The 20263-nt window shown below is 45.0% G+C and overlaps 4 protein-coding genes across 13 annotated transcripts in view; 2 read left to right on the top strand and 2 right to left on the bottom strand.

Moving 5' to 3' along the window:
* LOC100118105 (laminin subunit alpha-2) overlaps positions 1-5016 on the bottom strand; it is an 81144-nt gene extending 76128 nt beyond the window's left edge. Inside the window, exon 1 of one of the 2 annotated variants that reach the window (XM_031924214.2) lies at positions 4454-5016. In XM_031924214.2, the coding sequence (XP_031780074.1) occupies positions 4454-4586 (133 nt within the window). In that variant the 5' untranslated portion in view covers positions 4587-5016. The remainder of the gene's footprint in view (positions 1-4453) is intronic. The other variant, XM_032597531.1, reaches the window with a different exon arrangement.
* Positions 1-14677, top strand: part of LOC100118396 — a 24522-nt gene extending 9845 nt beyond the window's left edge. The window contains exons 1-6 of one of the 6 annotated variants that reach the window (XM_032597574.1): positions 4454-5333; positions 5624-5805; positions 5868-6213; positions 12013-12436; positions 12512-12719; positions 12806-13955. In XM_032597574.1, coding sequence (XP_032453465.1) covers positions 12048-12436; positions 12512-12719; positions 12806-13036 — 828 coding nt within the window. In that variant the 5' untranslated portion in view covers positions 4454-5333; positions 5624-5805; positions 5868-6213; positions 12013-12047 and the 3' untranslated portion in view covers positions 13037-13955. The other 5 variants (XM_032597575.1, XM_016982323.3, XM_016982324.3 and 2 more) reach the window with 5 other exon arrangements.
* Positions 7527-9545, top strand: CYP6AQ8 (cytochrome P450 6AQ8). The gene is made up of 5 exons (NM_001172526.1): positions 7527-8132; positions 8217-8588; positions 8668-8852; positions 8932-9223; positions 9293-9545. Exons 1-5 carry the CDS (start codon positions 7613-7615, stop codon positions 9460-9462), a joined length of 1539 nt encoding a protein of 512 aa, NP_001165997.1. The 5' UTR covers positions 7527-7612; the 3' UTR covers positions 9463-9545.
* LOC100118474 (AP2-associated protein kinase 1) overlaps positions 13262-20263 on the bottom strand; it is a 17464-nt gene continuing 10462 nt past the window's right edge. For 3 of the 4 annotated variants that reach the window (XM_031924239.2, XM_031924241.2, XM_031924238.2), the window contains one exon: positions 13262-20111. In XM_031924239.2, coding sequence (XP_031780099.1) covers positions 17848-20111 — 2264 coding nt within the window. In that variant the 3' untranslated portion in view covers positions 13262-17847. The remainder of the gene's footprint in view (positions 20112-20263) is intronic. The other variant, XM_031924240.2, reaches the window with a different exon arrangement.

The following is a 20263-nucleotide window of genomic DNA, read 5'->3' as shown; positions in this document are numbered from 1 at the left end:
TCTCGAACGATTCATTATCGCGCCATTATTTTACCCGCCCTCCTCTCCCCCGCTTGTATATACCTGTATTCATATGCTTTCTTCGTTCGACACGGCGTTGTAATCCAACGGAATGCGGATTAGAGACACTTTTTCGCAGTGTTCCATGCAATTCCATCAGATCTACTTAATGCTATGACGAATCTCCGCAATGAGCATAACAAGCAAATCGGACAAAGTAGCGGCGGTCAGGCTGACCCAGTAATCCGAAACTCTCGTCGTTCGATCAGGGTCGAGAAAACTATTCGAGGAGCGATCCCGGCCGCGAGCATTGGAATACTGCACAGAGTCAGACCGCAACTTTTAAATACGCAATGTCGTAGTACGCAGCGGTGCAGTGCAGCGTAGCTGCTTTGGTTCCATGCTCTCGCGGTAATGAAAAACGCCAGACCGCAGCGCGTGACGTATATTGCTTGGTTCTAGCCAGCGATGTGCGAACTCCGAGAGTCAGTCTGGCCAGCGACGCGTTTCATCGGTATTCCGCAGAGAGGATTAACGAGTAAGTCTGAAAGCCGTCGGTTATTAAACTACGTATACACGCGTCAGTGCAGTGTAGAGTGGCGTGGCGAAGTAGCCAACGAGCGGAGCGAAAACGGTAGCCCCGATATCACGTTAAACACGGACATTAGACTCGACTCGGAGAGAGAGAGAGAGAGAGAGAGTTAATACCCGCTTTATAAGCATACATCGTAACTCCTTGATTTTATTATTGTCATGCACTGCGAGATCGCCTCTATTAACTCCGACAGCAGCAGAGTGCCGGAGAGAGAAAAAATATCGCGAGTATAAACGCAATAATACGTCGCTGAATTTAAATCATTTAACGGATCGAGGCGAGTCTCTCTCTCTCTCTCTCTCTCTCTCTCTCGGGTTCCTGCCGCGATCGGCACTCGAAATAATCTCATTCTCGAATTGCTCGGCCCGTTCGGCGACACCTTCTGCTCTTATTTGAATTATTTAAATCCTACACGGACGCGTTTAAGAGAGGACGTGCCTCGGATGCGAACGAGGAGCTCGCGCGGCAAGAAAATCTCTCACTTTTTCCAGATAATTATGCGGGCTGCAAGCGAGAGACAGACGGCTACAAAAATTTTTAAGTGCGGTACACGTCCGCGCGATAGAAACATCACCGCCTGTCCACGAGCTGCAGAGAGAGAGAGAGGGAATTCCCGAATTTTTGCGCGCGGATAAGAAGAAAGTGCTCCGACGCGTGATCGCGGTATTAGAGCGGGGGATTAATAAAAAAAAAAAATCGCTAATGGCAGAGATCTGTGCAGAAGCTGTCCCGAGAGAGTGAATTACGAGAGCCGCGCGCGCACGATCGGTTTCCCAGTATAAAGTATAATCAAGCCAACATCATGCGCCGCTCTCGCGCGGATAACTAGCTGCATCCATGCGCCACCCATAAAGACGCCGGCGTGCAGAAGAAGCCTGTGCTTGTTCGCAATTATTTACAGCTTCTCGCGGCGGATAAAAAATCAATCCAAACTGCGATTGCAGAACCCAATGAACACAACCGCCGGCGAAATCTCCGAACCCATGAATCACCGCGCGCACACGTGTATTTAAAGATCAAAAGATTATTGTTTCAACAATATTTCCCTCGATACACGCGGTACTATATACACAGAGAGAGAGAGAGAGAGAGAGAACCCCGACCCTCGGCAATTTCACACATACGCGCGTGTACGCGGGCGAAAAAACAGATGCAGCTCGCGCGCGCGCTAAAATTATCGCTCGCGCGCGCATGAGCCGAACGAACGAACGCACGAGTCGACCCTGACCGCGCACCATACTGTCCATGACTCCCAGCATGTGTGCGTGTGTGTGCGCACTGCACCGAGAGGAAGTCTGATGCATCTGGGGTCAGAAAGCTGCCGCTGTACCATACTACCACGCGCTAGCTCGCTTGATAGAATATTCGCGGTACACGAGAGCAGCACAGAGAGAAGTTTAATTCTCGGGCATTACTATCGAATTAGCTGCACACGTGAGCTGCGAGGCTCGAGTGCGAGCCGTAATGATTTCCGAGAATATATTAGCCGTCGATTCGGCGGCGCGCTGGACCGATTCCCCTCGCGTCTTTAATTGAAACGTATCTCGTATAATTCATCCGCGATCGATGCGTAAAAAGAAAAAAAAAGAAACAAAAATTAAAATAAGCCGCTGCCGCGCATAAATCTCCCGAAATCGTATTTTCGCACGCGAGATAACGGTAGGAATAACCTGTTACAAATGTGGTATACGCGAGAGAGCCGTATGCGCGCCAACAAAGCGGCTCGTCCGTATTTATAGAGCGCGCGCGGTGTACCGAGAAAGGCACTTGCGGCGCGCTGCAGACGGCGACTAGACAATCCGGCAGACATTAATTTCCAAAAATTAAAGCCGCCGCCGTCGGACTGCTGCAAGAGAGTGCGCGAGAGAGAGAGAGAGAGAGAGAGAGCATAAAGGGAGGATATATAGCGCAAAAGGGCTCGCGCCATTAAAAGCGCCGTTTCGTCACGTGTTTCGCTTCGCGTCGGGACGTTTATAGCTCTCGCGAGAGAGACTCGGCAATTTTCATTCAGACTCGCTCATTGAATAATTGAAAATTTTGGGCTATTCGCGCGTGAGGAGCTGTAAATCAGCATCGATGGACAAGGCGGCGGACAAGGCGGCGATGAATTACACGCTCGAAATCTAGAGGCACTTATGATATCTCACTCCCCGCAGTTGGAGGAGGCCACCAGGCAAAAGGAGATCGATGAGCAAATAATCAACGGCTTTCATCGGCAGCAGCTTGCGAACATCCCACTGGCGAGGCGCACCACTGCGCCAAATCCCATCCCACCTGGAAATGTAAATTCCCATCGCAGCTCGTCCCTTTCATCCTTATTACTATATACACCGACACAAGCGCGCGATAACGAAGGCGTCGCGGTTAATTCTGAAATATCTCGCGCGAGAGAATAAAGAATAAGTACGGAGAGAGAGATCGGACACTCGGTTTACGCTTTAATTCGCGGCGTCAAGTCCGAGTTCGGCGGCTGCGGTCGTCGGGGCCCTTTAAGCACCTCGTTAATTGCCTCGTAAACAAGTTGCCGTATGCACTGCGCACGCTATAGACTCACTGTCTCTCTCTCTCTCTCTCTCTCTCTCTCTCTCTCTCTCTCTCTCTCTCTCTCTCTCTCTCTCTCTCGTGTATCGGCGCGCGAACGAACAAGCGGCAGAAAGAGAGCATCGACTGGGCTGTACATAAAATTTGGATTTTTTTCAAGAATTCATATCTCGCGCCGCGTGTGAAAGCATCGTCGACTACAAGCCATAAAAACAATGCGAGAATGCGAGGTGGATCGCTCATTTACACGCGGGCGAGGCCGAATCGATCTCTCCCTCCGCAGAAGAAGTAGAAGATTACAAGCCGGCGCGCGCGTGGGTATGAGAGAGAGAGAGAGAGAGAGAGAGATCGTTATCGAGTCCCGAGCTCGCGCGAAATCGGAACTCGTTCTTATCCTTATCTGCCGGTCGCGCGCGCCGCTAATGAAAAACTGATTAAAAACGTGTTTGCCGCGCATACGGGGAGCCCTTTTGTTTCTCCCCTTTTCAGCTCCTCGATTTATGCCCGGCTACGGGCTTATCTAAAAATTCGCGAGGAAGAGGGCTTTGCGGCGGAGAAGAGGAAAAATCTCAGTCGCTGATTTTCTTTGCATTCGAACGCGGCTCTCGGAGAGAGCTGGCCTCATCCGATGGAGCTTTATCTCGCAGGCTCGCCTGCCGAGTTGACTCACTGCGGATTACTGCATAATGCGGAGCGTCTCAGTTGAGATTTCGCTGGGACCGGGGAAAAAAGAGGGTTGCGCATCCTCCTCTCATCCAGTCAAGCGTCTGAGCGCGTGCAAGCCGAGTCGCACTGTCCGCGAGCGCTCGAGGTCTCGCGTCGCTAAATATAAAGCCAAAGAAGCGGGCGTTACGGTATGCCGGCTACCGTGTGCTGCTGCTGCTGTCGGCGAACTCTTCCTCTCTCTCTCTCTCTCTCACTCTTGCGCCGCGCGACCGACGTCTCTCGGCTCTCCCCCAGACGCGCGTATTTCATACGGGGATACGGCGGAAGAATTCATCGGCCGCTGCTTCCCTAATTTTACGTGAGCGAGAGCGAGAGACCACCCAATGGAGCGAGCCTTTTATATGAGCGACCGTATCGCGGTAATTGGGTGAGACTGAAAAAAATTGCTTGGAATTTTTTTTTTTTTTCTTTTCCTTTTTCGCCGAACCCGTCGTTTTCGTTCGGGTCTTCGGAGCTCGGAAGGCGAAGAGAGCGAGACTTTCCAGAAAGTCTTGTCTAACGAGCGCGACACGCGACCCTCGTCATTTTTAAAAGCCCGTCAACCCTGCCCGCCATCGCGTATACAAGGAGAACAATAACAAAGGGACCTACCTTGCTTGAGCTGGTGCTTGATGCCACGTGCGGCTAGCGCCTGCTTCCAGGGAACGGCCAGCAGCAGCAGCAGTAGCAGCATCGCCGCCGCCGCCGCCGCTCCTCCTCTCCTCGACGCTGCAGCACCAGTCATCTTCGTCGTCGCCGGCGCAGCAGTCAGTCACCCGCGGACACCATCGATCACCACCACCCTCGTCGCGCACTTCACTGTATTATGCCCTCTACAATCTCGCGTATTAATATCAATATTACCGATCGACTGCCAAAACACACGACGACTTCGCACCAGCTTCTATACAAATCAGATCGAGAGGGAATGAGCGATGAGCTGCTGCTGCGCCGACGACGACTCGGTTCTTCCTTGGCTACTCGGTTGCCTCGACATCCTAAGCTAATGAGCCCAATGGGATCGCGAATTCGTTCGTTTCTTTTCGACGCGACTCGCCGTTCGTTCGAGGCTGCAACAATATAATAAGCTACGATAACATCAAATATATATTACAAGTATACCGGCGACGGCGGCTCGCGCGAGAGGGGAAGCGCACGCTGCAAGCGCCGCAAGCGAACTGACTCCTCGAGTCTCTCGGGCGGCCTCACTGCCGGCGCGCGCGCGCCCCGCAAAACGCCATCTCTCTCTCTCTCACTCGCTCTTCTGTTTTCTTGCTCTCTCTCTCTCTCTCTCTCTCTCCTCTCCGAATCTCGTCGCCGCCACCGCTGCAAGGTGGACCGGCTAGTAAAGTAAAGCGACTAGCGATGTTCCGACTTTCCGGGAGAGGTGGGCAGTCAATGAACGCCGACGATAGCGGCTGTGTTGTGTATGCGCATAGCCGACGAGGCGATGGACCGTGAGATCGACGCCGTTTGGATGGGAAAACTTGAGGTGAGTATATTAGGTATTTGGAGATAGAGGTGTGTTTTGTGTTTTGTGTTTTGGCTCGGGAGCGAGAGCTATGAGAGACGCAGGGGGAAGGAAAATATTCAAGTGGAATGCGGAGGTGGGGTTAGGGTTGAAAAATTGGTCATTGATTTGTTGCCCTCACTGGACTCTGCTGCTTTTGAGGTTAATTAACGACCGCTGCTGTCGTGATGTTTTTCACTACTCGTAAACAATGACAGATTTTTTAAACAGTTGGAATATATTTGACGCGTCTTTTTTTTCTGGCCCTGCAGATGGATCCAATCGACGATTTCACGGTATAGCGGCGGTTAACCAATGGACTTATCAAGTCTAGAGAATCAAGACTCATTCAGACTTTCAACGCGCCGGAGACTCCTCAATGGACTTTTTAAGCGTTTTCGAGGAATCGTTTAATTTTCCTCGAAGTCGGGGCACTCGGACTGCCGAAAGGAAGGTAGTTATAACCTTTTTCAGCTGCATCAAATCCTTTATTCTTATACATATACTTATAAGCAGAAAAACAAGCACAGGCCACTGTCGTCAATCGCGGTTTGTTTATTTTGAACTCGACAAACCCTAATGAGCTGGTGCCGAGGGAGACTTGATCAACGAATTTTATCAGAAAATTAAACCATCCATTGTAAGACCATTGTCACCAGCCTCTCGACAATCGTCACGCATTACAAAAGCACTTGCCGCGGCGCTCATCGGAGAGGACCTCGTTCCGAGTGCCAACATCCAGTGTTAAAACCTCGAGAACGAGCGAGGAAGAAAGAAAGAAAGAGAGAGTGGAGAGTATATGGCCGTCCCATCCAAGTGCGTTGGTCCCGCGCACTGGCCCCTTAAATCAGCGGAGGCCCAGGTAAACGAGCTACCTGTGCGAGAGCGAGAGAGAGAGAGAGAGAGAGAGAGCACTTATAGGCGCGCCTCGACGAGAGGTAGAACAATTCCGCGCGCTGCCGGCCCTCAACTTTATTACCTGCCTGCATACACTACTTCTCGTCTCTTTCGCTCGTCTTGCGCTTGCTTACTTACTTACTTACTGCGAACCTTAGCAGCAACGTGTACTATGCAATATTCGGCGGGCTTTCAAAACGTAACGTTTCAAAACCCAGGACATAGGAAAGGCGCACGTGCGCGTGTTCGAACTATTCGAAGGAGTTGTATTCGACTGCTGATGGGTACTGCGAGAGGTACAGTTTGAAGGACGTAGCGAGGATCGTGGAATTTTACGCGTAATTTTAGTTTTTTCTATGCGATTATATTATTTGATTATTGATTTTATTGAAAAGTCCCAATAAGTATATGATGCAAGCGTTACGTTTGTTAAACTCGAATCAGCGGTACGCAATCGTTTTAATATTTTGATTTTTAACGGTTCCATACTCTTTTCTGTTGTATTTTGAAATGGTGCGGTGCTCGAAATGATTATCGGATCACTCGAGTCAACGTTTTAGAGCTGCCATCTGTTGAATGAAGTCCCAAGTACACGTACTGCGTGCAAGACTTTACCATTCGATAATAGAGACGAAAATTACGCTATGCAATGATTTGTTTGCACCAATCGAAAAGGCTTATACAAAACTAATTAATAATAAATAATTTAAAATTGCCGATTTGCTTTTGTTTTCAAAATAGAATATGAACTAGCAATAAATTACACAATTATCATTCTGTTGTGCAACTCAATCAAATTGTTTAAAATTTCGAAAATTTTGACGTCATTGCAATGACTCACAGAATGACATGATAAAATATGTAACTCGCGACACCAAATTATTTCAGTAGGAATTGACGACATAGGATGCACGTATTATTAATTTGCACGTGCCATAGTTAAGTACGAGAATATTATTGTCCGTTGAATGATACTTGTGCATTTATGCAACATGTATCTTTTAAAAGATGTCTAGATCAGTATAATATTTATGACAAAATACTGTGTCAGAAAAATGCTCCATTTTCAGTAGAAATTCAAATCGACACTTCATTTATCAATAGCAATTCAAATAAACGTGAGAATGAGTTGCAATAGTAAAAACGTGACATTTGAGTTGAAGAAAACGGTGTACATTTTGACTACTCATCTTTTTTTCTGCAACACAGAAGGATACAATTACGTGATTCGTCAACTTCTGTTTCTGTTAAATGTACACGATCCTTGGATAGTTGCTTAGTTTCAATCGCGTTATTACTTTGATCACATCTACCATTTCAAGAAGAGACAAGACTTGCGCTCGCGAGGCTCGAAATTTCCGAAAATGGCCTTGTTAACGCATCACTGGGGCCTCGATGGCCTGATACTTCTGTCCTCATTACTCGTCGGTATTTACTTGTATTTCACGAGAAATTTCAAATACTGGCAAAAACGAGGAATAAAACAGGTACCACCAACGGCCTTGTTCGGTAATATCGGTGCTCCCCTTCTGGGTCAGAAACCGTTTATCAAGCTCCTGAGTGATATGTACAAGGCCGGAGAAGACGAGCCTTACATCGGTTACTACGTACTGGACAAGCCTTTTCTGCTACTCCGCGATCCTGAACTGATTAAGTACGTCCTGATCAAGGATTTCAACAACTTCCCCAATAGAGTAGCCGCATCGAGGAAAACAGATGTCGTCGGATCGATGAATCTTTTCGTGGTAAACAATCCGGAGTGGAAGTACATCAGGCAGAAACTGTCGCCGATATTTACATCTGGGAGGCTCAAGAAAATGTTCGACTTGATACTGGAAGTCGACAAGGATTTGGACGTCCATATGAATTCGCTGAAGTTGGAGGGTACAGTAGCATGATTAATAAATTTTCGCCTATACCTATGTTAAATGGATACGGTGTAACTGGGTATAAATGAAAATATTTTAGGAAGCGGCAGGGACATTGAAGTCAAAGACATCTGCTCCAAATTCACGACAGACATCATTGGGTTGACTGCTTATGGAATGAAGTTCAATTCCTTGACAGATCCCGATGCCATGATACGCAAGGTAGGGAAAGACATATTCGGCAGAAGTTATCGAAGATATCTCGAATTCTTCGCCGTACTACAAGTTCCAACTCTAGTCAATGTCTTCGGTTTCGAAGTTTTCGGAAAAGCCGCGACAAAGTTTCTCAGGTATATTTTTTGGAACGCTATTAACGAAAGAATACAGAGTGGCGCCAAACGAGCGGACTTGATCGATTTATTAGTTGGATTGAAAAAGGAACAGGAGTCTGATTCGAACCAGAATTCGTTTAGTAAGTATTCGTGTATAAAAGTTAACTGTGAGCTTTGAAAAAAGATATCGCTAATGCTTGTATTTTTTTTTTCTTTCAGAATTAGAAGGCGACACTTTGGTAGCCCAAGCTGCAGTATTCTTCACTGGTGGATTTGAAACTTCTTCGTCGACCATGTCGTTTGGCTTATACGAGTTAGCTAAAAACCCTACTATACAAGATAAGTTGCGAAAGGAAATCCGAGACACTTTGGACGCGAATAACAAAAAAGTAACTTACGACATGGTATGATAGCATGGTTTCTTTGTCGCTAACTCATTTATACAAAAAGATCCATTAATGATGATGATATTATCGATTCTAGATAATGTCCTCACTGCCGTACTTGGATATGGTAATCAGTGAAGTTTTGAGAATGTATCCAATTCTGCCGTACTTGGATAGAAACACTGAAGCCGACTACCAACTCCCTGGAACAAAGCTAGTGTTGAAGGCTGGAACTCCGGTGGTTATTCCAATGCAGGCTATGCATATGGATTCCCGTTATTTCCCCAAACCTGAAATTTTTGATCCAGAGCGATTCTCTCCGGAAAATAAAAAAAATATCTTACCCAATACCTATTTCCCGTTTGGTGACGGACCGCGCATTTGCATTGGTATAAGTTCTCTGTGCGCCTAATTAGAAAATATTCATACTTTATATCTTATACGATGTTGCTTTTTAGGAATGAGGCTTGGACTTATGCAGACAAAACTTGGACTCATACACTTGATATCCAAGTACGAATTTTCGCCCTGCAAGGATACTTTGATTCCCATGGAGTTCGACAAATACTCGGTCTTTACGACTTCGCGCAATGACATAATACTTAATGTGAGAAAATTAAGAGATTGAGCGCGAAATTGGTAAATAGTAGCTATGTAAAATGTATGCACGTAAAAAAATTATTGAAATTACATGTTTAGAAATTGTAAAAAGTAATGATCAATACTCGAAAACCGACCGCAAAGTCTACACATTGTCCGCTTTCATCGTTGAGCAATGCGTCTTGAGCAACGGCGCACTCCCTCGCATAGGTGCGTCAGTCGCTCGTCAAACAGTCGCCCCCTGCGTGCTTAGCTGGTATTATAGAAAGCGCCGCGCGACACCTGCTCTCTTTCTCTCTCTTTCATACCATCGCGGCCCTCTAATCTTATCTTCGCCGCGACTCGCTTATCAGGCGCCTGCGCTCTCTTTCGAATCTCAATATGCCTACTAGAGCCCGGATCTTCGAAAGCTGCACACGCGGCAGGTAGTCGCGAGTCTGCCGTCCGACCAACCGAACTATCCACTACTGCTGTATAGGCTTTAGTCGGGTTTTCGGTAAAACTGTGTTTGTGTACAGTATAGTACATAAGAGAAGGTGAACATTATCAGGTGAGTAGGATTTATCGATTGCGTGCTTTGCGAAGAATGAATCGATATTTCGACGTGGGCTTATCGCGCTGTAATTGATTTCGATGAAAGAACCGAAAACGCGAGTGGCGGAAGTGAAATTTTATGAATAAGTCGAGAAGGTGACTCATGGCATCTTGGCTCTTTATCTAATGATCTACTTTCGGGTAATTGATTCGATTCTCTATGAATTTTTCATTGTTTACCTTTCCTCGTCGACTGCTCGCGGCGCCCGCTATACAATGTATAAAACATCGCGACTATAGTGCCAAAAATCGAGCCGCGTTGTCCGAGTGCGATCGCGAAGCTCATATATATTTGTAATCAATCGCGATAACGAGCGCAGTGTTTTGACGCATGAATCACTTATTTGTTCATCTCGAACAATAATTATTATTGCGATCGTCGTTCATTTCGTAGTATAATCACGGCAAATTCGATTGACGCCAACTCCTATTTTTTTTTAAGTGAAATTTGCTTGCCTGCACGCAAATTGCACGCGCTCGTGAAAGATAAGAAACAAGTGTGCACCGCGCAGTCACTGTTCTAATACAGACTCTCCGCCAATGCCGCTGCAATAACTCAACAAAGGTAATTTAATCTATTCGTTGCGTTTTGACTATCCAAGTGCTAAGCCGTCGTCATTGATCGACTGCTTTGTCGTTCGGCCGATAATTACCATCGCGAGCAGTTGGTGCATTACGCGCAGAGAGATAGCTAATTTTTCCGCGCCAATTGTCGCATCTGTATAGTATAAACTCGAGCGTAACAGCTCCGGATGCACAAGCAGCAGATTCGCGCGATAGAACACTATGCGTTCGATTGATGCAATATCGAGAATCCGAATGCAGCTGCAGCGTTATCAGTGGTATAGTGGACAGCGACGATAGTGTGATCGCTTTGAAAATTGGAATTCGACGCGCGGCGCGCGTGACGTCGAGCAAATATTTGACGATGAGCGTCTTTTAGTGAGATAAGTGTGCGGTGGTGTAGGCCCTTTGGCGATGGAAACTAGGGCGGTTATACAGTACGACGTAGAGCTATTGATCGGTAAAGTGATATCCTTAATACAAAATTAAAAAAAAAAAAAAGTAGTCGACTACGAAAAATATGTTTGTGTTTACGCGAACGAAGAGTTGCATTATACTCGAATGCCAGAGCAAGACTGACCGCGAGAAATAGCAGCGCGAGAGTAATTTAAAAGGTTCAAAGTGTCTGACGTGGCTCGCGAGTCGAAGGTGTGAAAAGGAGGATGACGTCGATTCGAGTGTTATAGACTCCGTCTATGCAGTTGCAAGAGAAAAATGCCGCGGTGGAATTTTTCCGATTCGCCCTTCTTATCTCAATCCGCAAATTTGTTTGCTTTCAATAGTCAGCCGACTATATATCAATCGGAAACTATAATTTCTCGATCACGCGAACCAATGAAATCGCGAAAGCGTCGCGTGCGTCAGTCCCGTGTACGTATAGAGGTATACCCGCGCGTCCTCGAGTCTGTCCGATTCCGGAAAAATATTTACCCTGCACTCTTGGTGCACACGCGGCTCTGAAAAAGTGCGCGCTACAGCTCTCAGCCTCTGCTAATGCTCAAACGCTGCGTCTCCTCGTGTCCGATCGTCAATTTCAAACAGAGCCTATTTATAAAAGCCCGCGAACGCGCGGCCAGACGACGACCTTGACGGATTCTGCAGTTTTATGTTATTTGGACAAGAGGCTGCGTCACGGGCTTTTCGAGGATCAGTCGCGCAGCTGCAAAGGTTTAAGGAAGCGCCAGTCGCGGCCGAGAGCCCGTTTGCGAATGTTTGACGCGCGCGATGCGCCGATTGTCCCGCGGCTCGAGATTTATTCTCGGTGCAGGCTTATTTGTTCCGAGTGTCGATCGCGCTCTCGGTGTAGCAGGTATTTCGGAGCAAGGCAGACTCGACGAAGATGCGTTTCGAAGCGACGCGAGATAAATACTCGCCCGCGCCCGTATCTGGAGACTGATTTCAAAATGATTGATTACCACAGCCAGTGCCGCGGCGAGCGCAGGATGTAGTTTCGAAATGTCGGACCGAAGAGCCTACACCGTCACGGTCAGCGAAACCCGTATGATGGACCCGGCACGAGCGGAGGCTGTCCTGGGCGTCCTGTACGTAGCCTCGGCCGCGACATCGCTCATCTCGGCGGCGTCGCTCGTCGTGGCCTGGCAGCACTGGGCCTGGACCCTCGACGTCTGCATCAACTTCGACTGCGGCTGCATACTCTACGGGGTCAACACCTTCAGCACCTTCATGGGCGGCGACGTCAAGCTCTGCCACTACGGCTCCTTCGGACTGATACCCGCGATCATCGCTGGGATCGGCCTGGGATTCTATCATGGCTACCGGAGCTGTATTCCCAGGAGTCTCAGCGAACCAAGGGCCCTCGCCGTGGCGAGGCATCGCCACAGCAGGTAGCGCATCTCTTGTTCAGGCTGCGAATCGCCTCGGTTCGAGAATAATTAACCTTTTCGCACGTCCGTATTCAGAACAAGCTTGGACGGCCAGGTGGTGGTGATCGGGCCGAGACAGCGAGCGCCCTGCAAGCAGTGGATGCCCGCGGCCTTCATCGCCGTCCTCATCTGCTGCCTCTCGCTGGCGCACGCGGTTGTCCTCACCGACGGCTACTACAAGACTTGCGAGCAGTACCGGCGAAACCTGGTTCGACTCCTCAACTCCACGGGACAGGAACTGCAGGTAATAACTCGACTCTACAAAACTAACATCAGGCAGCGAAAAATAAAGCGAGAAATTGTCCACTGATCGACTTGTCTCTCCCCAAGGCGATCCACAACAGACTGAGCTGCGGAGCCATCCTCGACTTCATGGACTACATCCAGCCGGACGCTAACAATTGGCGACGGAGCGACGCCATCAACACGGGTTTGGCCCTGCAGCTCGCTATCGTCATGTCCTGGCTCAACTTCTTCTCCTGGGTCACGATCTTCCTCGTCAACATCAACATGGCCAGGCAGAGATTCAAGAGCTTGAACGAAAAGATGTGCTGCTGCTGATGACGGCCTCTAGATTATTTTATGCGCTTCTGCTTCGTTACCGAAATGATGAATTTTAATTTACTGCCGTGCTGTGAAGTCAGATGTAGTTGTGTATTAGAAAATTATGAGTGGATTTATTAGAGGTAATCATGTCGCCGTATCGTATACCTTGGACTGTAAAATGTGTATTGAATGTTGATTGAAGCAAGTTTAGTGTTCTAAGATGTACAATAATTGATAAGATTTTCACGTTATAATACAGTTTATTTCTCAGCGCTTTGTACTTTATACATATAGAATATACAATAATGTTTGACTTTGTATACACACACGCCTCTACTGGACCATGAAAAATATCCTCGTTCAATTTTTATCCTCGTACTTCGATAAAAGCAGCTAGACAAAATAATTTCGCGAAAAATCAACTTTCACGCTCTTATGAGTCTATAGATCAAACGCCTTTCTCCCTCCAACTCCCGCATGTGTACAGAATAATCTTTATTTATCCTTCCTTCATTTTTCTTCTCTATAATATAATATATTCATATAAATTCTTCTCTTTCATATAATATATGCATATAAGGTAGAGTGATTGTAATTAATAGTGCATTCGTAACCTATTAACCATACACTTAATCGTAATACAAATTAACAACGCTCGAAAAGTCGCAAAAGCGATTTTCATTTGTCGCGCACGCCTATAACAGTAAGGATGCTGCCTATTATCAAAATACATAGCGTGTGCAACGATCTTCTCAAATACGATAACACACTTGAATAATGACATCTCACTCGTTCATTTTCATAGAGAAGCTTCTAAAAGCGCACGCTAAACTGCAAACGCAGAAAATCTGATGGGTCGATTACAGAGATTTTTGCTACATATTTATTATAATACGGATTGTTAAGCAATAAATGTTTTCATTGCGCTATCGAATGCTTATTTTATAGTTTTTCATTTTGTAATTTTGATTATACATAATATTAACCCAATTATTTTCTCTTGGCGTTTATTTTTGTTATTTATTAAATATATTGATTATTGTTCTGGCAATTAGTAAAAATAGGTGTTGGAATGCGATACATTTTTGGATCAAAGGAAAAGATAAGTATTTTTTTGTTTGCTGTAGGTAATCAGTTTGTTAGAGTGTACTGCGTTTGCGTGAACGTAGATTTCCTTGAAAAAATATGAAAATTCGTGCATGAACTTGTACATAAATGCTTTAATTATTCCATAAATCAAAATACAAAGTAACAAAGTTAAGATGTGATACAAACATTTTTTTATTGGAAAATTGGCAGAAATTCGGTAGCAATGTAGACCCAACAAAACCTTTCTATCTAAGAAAACATACTTTATCTATAAGTAATACGATCAATATAGTCAAAAGGAATGTCCGAGCATCGGGAAAAAACTGTATGTTAGACTGTATTAAGCACGCGCCTATAAATAAAATCATTTCAAGTTTATTCCCGTATGTATAAAAAGGTTCATGCTAAAGTAATGTTGATTTAAATACAAGTTTTAAGCGGATAATTTTTAACAACTTTTTTATTTCATTCAATTGTAAAACAATCTTTGGCAATTTTTCAATTTTCCATAAAAACTTTATATTTAAATCATCATTCCATTGTTAACAAATAAAAACGAAAAAAAACGTAATACGTGAAACCAATAGCTGCCCATTTCACAAGTAATTTTTTCTCGATAACTGTTTCTTGGCTTATCATCACACAGGAACTAAATGTATACTGATTTTATATAAATAGTATAGTTTTTACCAATACCATGCGGATGTATGTAACATACAATTGACATATCTAGCATGTACGAAATTCACGTACAGAATTCGGTTATTATTCCATGGATAAGAATAATTCTCTTAATAACTTAGTCTTTCCTTTAAAACAATACTCGAGGAGTTTTTGATGAAGGAAAATTATTGAGTTATTAATGTGGGATATTATTAAAACAGGATAAATACGTTATGCAAGATACACTTTGGGCATACAAGGGAAAAGTTTGTATAATAGTCGATAATAATTAAAGATATGCATACCACTGTTTTGTGTTAATATATAATTTTATGAAATATCTTGTAAGTCTCTTCTAGTTTCAGTTTCAAGAATATTATTAATCTTCATAACAGATTTCTAATAATCAATTTATCAATATTACCAAATAGCATCTCTTCGTGTCTGTTTGAACTGGTTTTAAATGCCGAACACTGAGATCGAGATAAAAGAAGTTTAAACGAATACCTAAATTAAAATATCCGTTAAATCCGTTTAATTTCCGTTTTCTACGTTACAATGAAGATACATTTCGAGTAGTTTAGCATTTTATCAACGTATACTAATGTAACGCAACGTTGGCACAAGACTATTAATTATTTTAAATTTTACTGAAGAACATTTTATAGCACAACTCGATTGTGTCAAGTATAAGCAAAACGCTATATATACACACACACACCAGAAAACCAAATTTTATACGCAAAATGAAAGTCTCCCTTTTAAAAGAAAATATATGATACATAATACAAGTTTTAATCTAATAAAGGAAGGCACCTAATTTTAATAATTTCATATATGTCTACTACCTATAATCACTTTACATAAATATATGTATATATTTATATAATTTATATTTCGCATTTTTTTTTATATAAGACTCGCTTACAATATTGTCTGACTTTTACACACAATCAGAAAGTCATCAACGAATATAATAAATAAATTACTAGGGAATCAAAAAATCCTATTAGTCATACAAATATATAAAGGAATATAATATATCTGAATCTTCCTGGTCCAAAGCCCTTTCCTTTCGGCTAAAGAATAAAAAGAAAACATAGAAATAAATAAGTTACACGCTAAAGATGAAACATACTTTTCATGTACATCTTTTATCAAAAAAAAAAGCTTGTACGATCTACGTACAAAGGGTTCTGTCGAAAAGCGTGAGGCAAACACGGCTTTTGTCATTAATTTGACATCTCACAGTTTGTTTTATATACGATCTCGTAATTACAACAGTATTACATGAGAAAAAGCTTAGCACCTTGTTGTACTAATCAATAGAAAATGAATGTATATGCACAGTAAAGATTTGTCACTTTGGAATTATCACAATTCAAATGCATGTATAGAAAACAAATCTTTATCGTGTATGTACTAATATACAGCGCAGCACCGCAACCATAGTCAGCAGATTTTTATTTAAATAACACGATTGCGTATGCACTATTCGAGACATTGAATTTAATAACTTATTGTAATACGCATATCGAATGTCTTTATATCGTTTTCAGGTATTGCGAGCACATGTAATTATGTACTTTGTAAGCAATACGAAATTATAAAATCAATTATTTTTAAGTACCAGAAAAGTATTTCAAATAACTAAATGTTGCAATTTGATGCAGTTCAGTTGCCCTTTTTCAATAGTGTATCATCAGTAATGATGAATGAAAATGAATTTTTCATTACTTGTAACATAAATACTATATAATGAATATCCCGACGTAATGAATCATAACAGAGATAATTTTTTAGAAGATATTGCAGTTGCGAAATCTGTCACAAGCAAGGATTGTTACAATGATTCAGTCTTTTGTGATAAGGCGATTTTTAGACAAAGCGGTGTCTTAAGCTACACAACCATCTTTTTTCTGTCACTCAACACAGTTGTCGGTTTATTGTCTAAAAAATCTACGTATGTTGATTTTTTCTATTCCCTCGCTTTACGCAACGATAAAAATCATTTTCACAAAAGAACTGAACTTCTTTGTCCCTTTATTTTTTTCCTTGCGAGACTCGTGTATACAATTGAGTATTCATATAATTCATATTGCAGAGTGTAGATTAGTTTTGTTTCCACTTTTCTATAGTGATGGATCAAAGTTACAAGCAATGGAAGTCGACGACCAGCACGCCTTTTATCGAAATAGTATGTAAAAATGTTTTGAAAACGTGTATGCTGTAAAAATAGATGCACATGCTTGCCTTTGATGAACAGTATATTTATATTAAATTTGAAAGGTTCGCATTATTTTCTTAGTTTTTTTTTTGTGTTTTTGGTATCGAGCTGCCTAAGTTACATAAACAACCTGCGTTCACTACCGTACAGAGAAGTTGAGAAGTGACTAAATGCTTCTATGGGGAACGATCGAGTCAATACTTTCGGTATCTTTCAAACTGCCGCCGAAATCGAGCGTCATTGTGCTTCTCTATATAAAAGAAAAATGTCTAACGAAAAAATTTTCTTTTATTACTACTAAAGTATAACTAATCCAATAAAAAAATAAAAAATGTTTACGAATCGACCGTTCACACATTTATGGTCGATACGTTCCTCGACAAACAACGACACTCGATTTCTATACCTCTTTATAACTTACTGAATTGAAAAAAGCCATTCTCAGACTTAGAGCATAGAAAACAAAACCGTAAATCTATATCGGACTTTGTATTTCCGAAGCTAAATAAAAAAAAAACGACTCTATCATTATATCTTACACTCGAAAATAATGAGAGCAGCTTTTTAAAACTCGGGGTTGTGATTTTTTGCGGAATACCTCAGAGTAATCTTTTTTCAACGTGAAATTAAACTCACTTAGAAATCGTACAAACCAGGAGCCTGCATATGAGCCTGCAACCCGAAATGCCGAATATAAAATTTATAACACTGTATCTCTATCCTCCGCCATCTCTGCCTTCTTATTCACTTTCAAGAATGATGCCATTATATCTTTTACGATCTCTCGTGAAGCATCACAACCACCGAAAGCTGCTCACAGCTGCACATCGACGATACCTCTGGTTCATCAGGTGAATGGGTTACTCCTCCTCTTGAGCGAACCGAATCTCTTTTCGGGTTCACGAATGACCTCGTACGCGGCCCGGGTCGTGCCGACGTGTCTCAAGCCGTCATCGTTGTTCTCGTCACTGGGAAAGTCCTCGAAGCTCATGTTGCTGAAGCCCGCGGTGACGGCAGCCGATTTCTTGCTGCTCTTCGGCATCTTTTTGGTCAAGCCTTTGCCAGACTTATGCGACAGTTTGCTCGGCAGCACATTGATGCTGTCGCTTCGATTGTCGTTGATCAGGTGATACTTGGACTTGTCCTGGTGTTTCGACGACTTATCGTGATGGTGCTTCTTATGCTTCGGCGAGTCTTGGGCTACAAGAGGTTCCGGTGACATGGGCGAGGTCTCGATCATATCTACATCGGGGGACAGTGTCTCCAGCCTTGTGATTCTAGGTGCAGGTATGCCGTAATTCGGATTGCAGATGGGCGGTAGCTGGGCAGAGTGAGCTGACTGGGCACTGCTCGACAGAATCGTGCCCAGAGCCTTGTCGACGAAAGTCGGCGACTGAGTGAGCGGCAGAGAGGTCGGCCTCTGCTGCTGCTGAGCGAGGCTGCTCGGCGCCAGAGAAGTTATCTCGTCGAAGGGGATGGAACCAAACAGATCCTTGGGCTCTTCATTTCGCATCGTCGCGTTCGGCACTATCGTCGTCGCCACTCCCAGAGGTGCCGGTGGCGGTATCGAGATTTTGTTGTGCACTGCGGAGTTAACCGTGACAACACCGAACTTCGAGGCTGACTTGACCGTGGGCGACATCGCCGGGAAGTAAATCTGCTGCTGGGAGTTGTACTGATCTGGCGAAGATACAATGGTCACTGCCGTTACCTGAGCTTTGCTCACCGGTATCTCTGGAGCCGCGTAGCTAGACATGCTGTCGAACGGATTGTTAAAGCCACTGGAGTCGAAAGGCGAAGATCCAAAGAGGTCCTTCTCCTTGCAGTCTTCCAGCTGGAAGCTCATTTTTCTGGGCGGAGTTACGGGCTTGGCTGGCACTACAAACTGATACATCGGCGGCTGCTGTGGCTGCTGTGTCTGCTCCTCGTTGTCATTGCCGATATCCACGAGCGTGCCAGAGATGATTGGCGAGCTTGCCGTGACCGGGGTGGACGTTCGCTGCTGCTGTTGGTTGTTCGGCGTGTCCGTCCGGCTGCTGGATCTGTTCCTCTCGTCTCTGCTTCCAGCGGCACTGCTCTTCCTGGAACTGTTGGACCGAGGAAACGGCGCCATAGCAAAGACGTCCTCTTCCACTTTCCACAGCCCATTCTTCAGCGGCGCCCTAGTAAGCTCTGGCTTCTCGTCTTCGTCCGACGAGCTGTCGTTATTCATCATCAGCGGCTTCAGCTTGTACTGGTGCTTGACGAAAGGATCTCCTCGTGTCTGTTCCGGCTTGGACTCGGGGTCCAACTCGTCATCCAGCAGCAGAGGCTGTTCTCCGTACTGATGGCCCACCACCGGATCGGCATCGATGATCGCTAGCTTCTGTTGCTGCTGCTGGTGCACCTGCTGGTTATGATGTCTCTTCAACCTCCTCATCCTGTGCTGCTCGGGTTCCTCGTGCGTCGCTACGCTCTCGCACTCGGCGTGATAGGCCGAGCTGCCGCAGGTGCGCACGCTCTCGGAGATGGTCTCGTCGATCTTGTCTCTATCGTCCTCGTCCAGCTCGTCGTCGTAGTCCCCGTCGTCCTCGTAGTCCCTGTCGGCCTGTCCGTCCTCGTCGTTCATGGCCTTCAGATCACTAGCCGAACCGATGCTGTCGTCAGAATCGTAGCTCTTCACCCCGTTGTTGAGTCCGGACTGAGCCGTTCGTTGCTGCTGCTGTTGTTGATGATGGGGTCCCAGCTTCTGCTGCTCGACGACCTTCTTACGGGCGCGGTCAAGAACAGCCTTGACCCTGCGGCGCTTCTTCTTCGTCCTCTCCTCGCCGCCGGTGAGTTTCTCTTTGTCGCTGTCGCTGGAGACCTCGTCGGCGTTGAAGGCCAGCTTTTCGTACTTGGATCGGTCCTCGATAGGGGCACGAACGAAGGGCGGGGACACAGGGCTGGCGGCCGAGGCGATGAGGGATGCCTCGTCGTCGACGTTCGTAGCTTCGCCTCCGTTGTTGGTCTCCGGGCTCCACTGCAACGTCGTCGTGGAGTAGACTTTGGCTCGGGGCTGCAGCACTGGTACTGCTGCTGGTGGCGGAGGTGGTGGCGATGGATCTGGTTGACTGGTCGATGGTGCTGGACCTGCACAGATCGAAAACAGAAAAAATTTCGCCGACTGTAGTCTGACTGACAATGAACATCACTCGGTTGAAATTAAGGTATGTGTTTGAGATCGATGAACGTTCTTTTTTCGCTGTTCATTAACAGATAGGTTCGAAAGCGTTGTTATTTTT

This window comes from Nasonia vitripennis, chromosome 2 (assembly GCF_009193385.2).
Source record: "Nasonia vitripennis strain AsymCx chromosome 2, Nvit_psr_1.1, whole genome shotgun sequence".
Lineage (NCBI taxonomy): Eukaryota > Metazoa > Arthropoda > Insecta > Hymenoptera > Pteromalidae > Nasonia > Nasonia vitripennis.
Note: the sequence above shows the minus strand (reverse complement) of the source record. Positions and strands in the feature narration are given on the sequence as shown.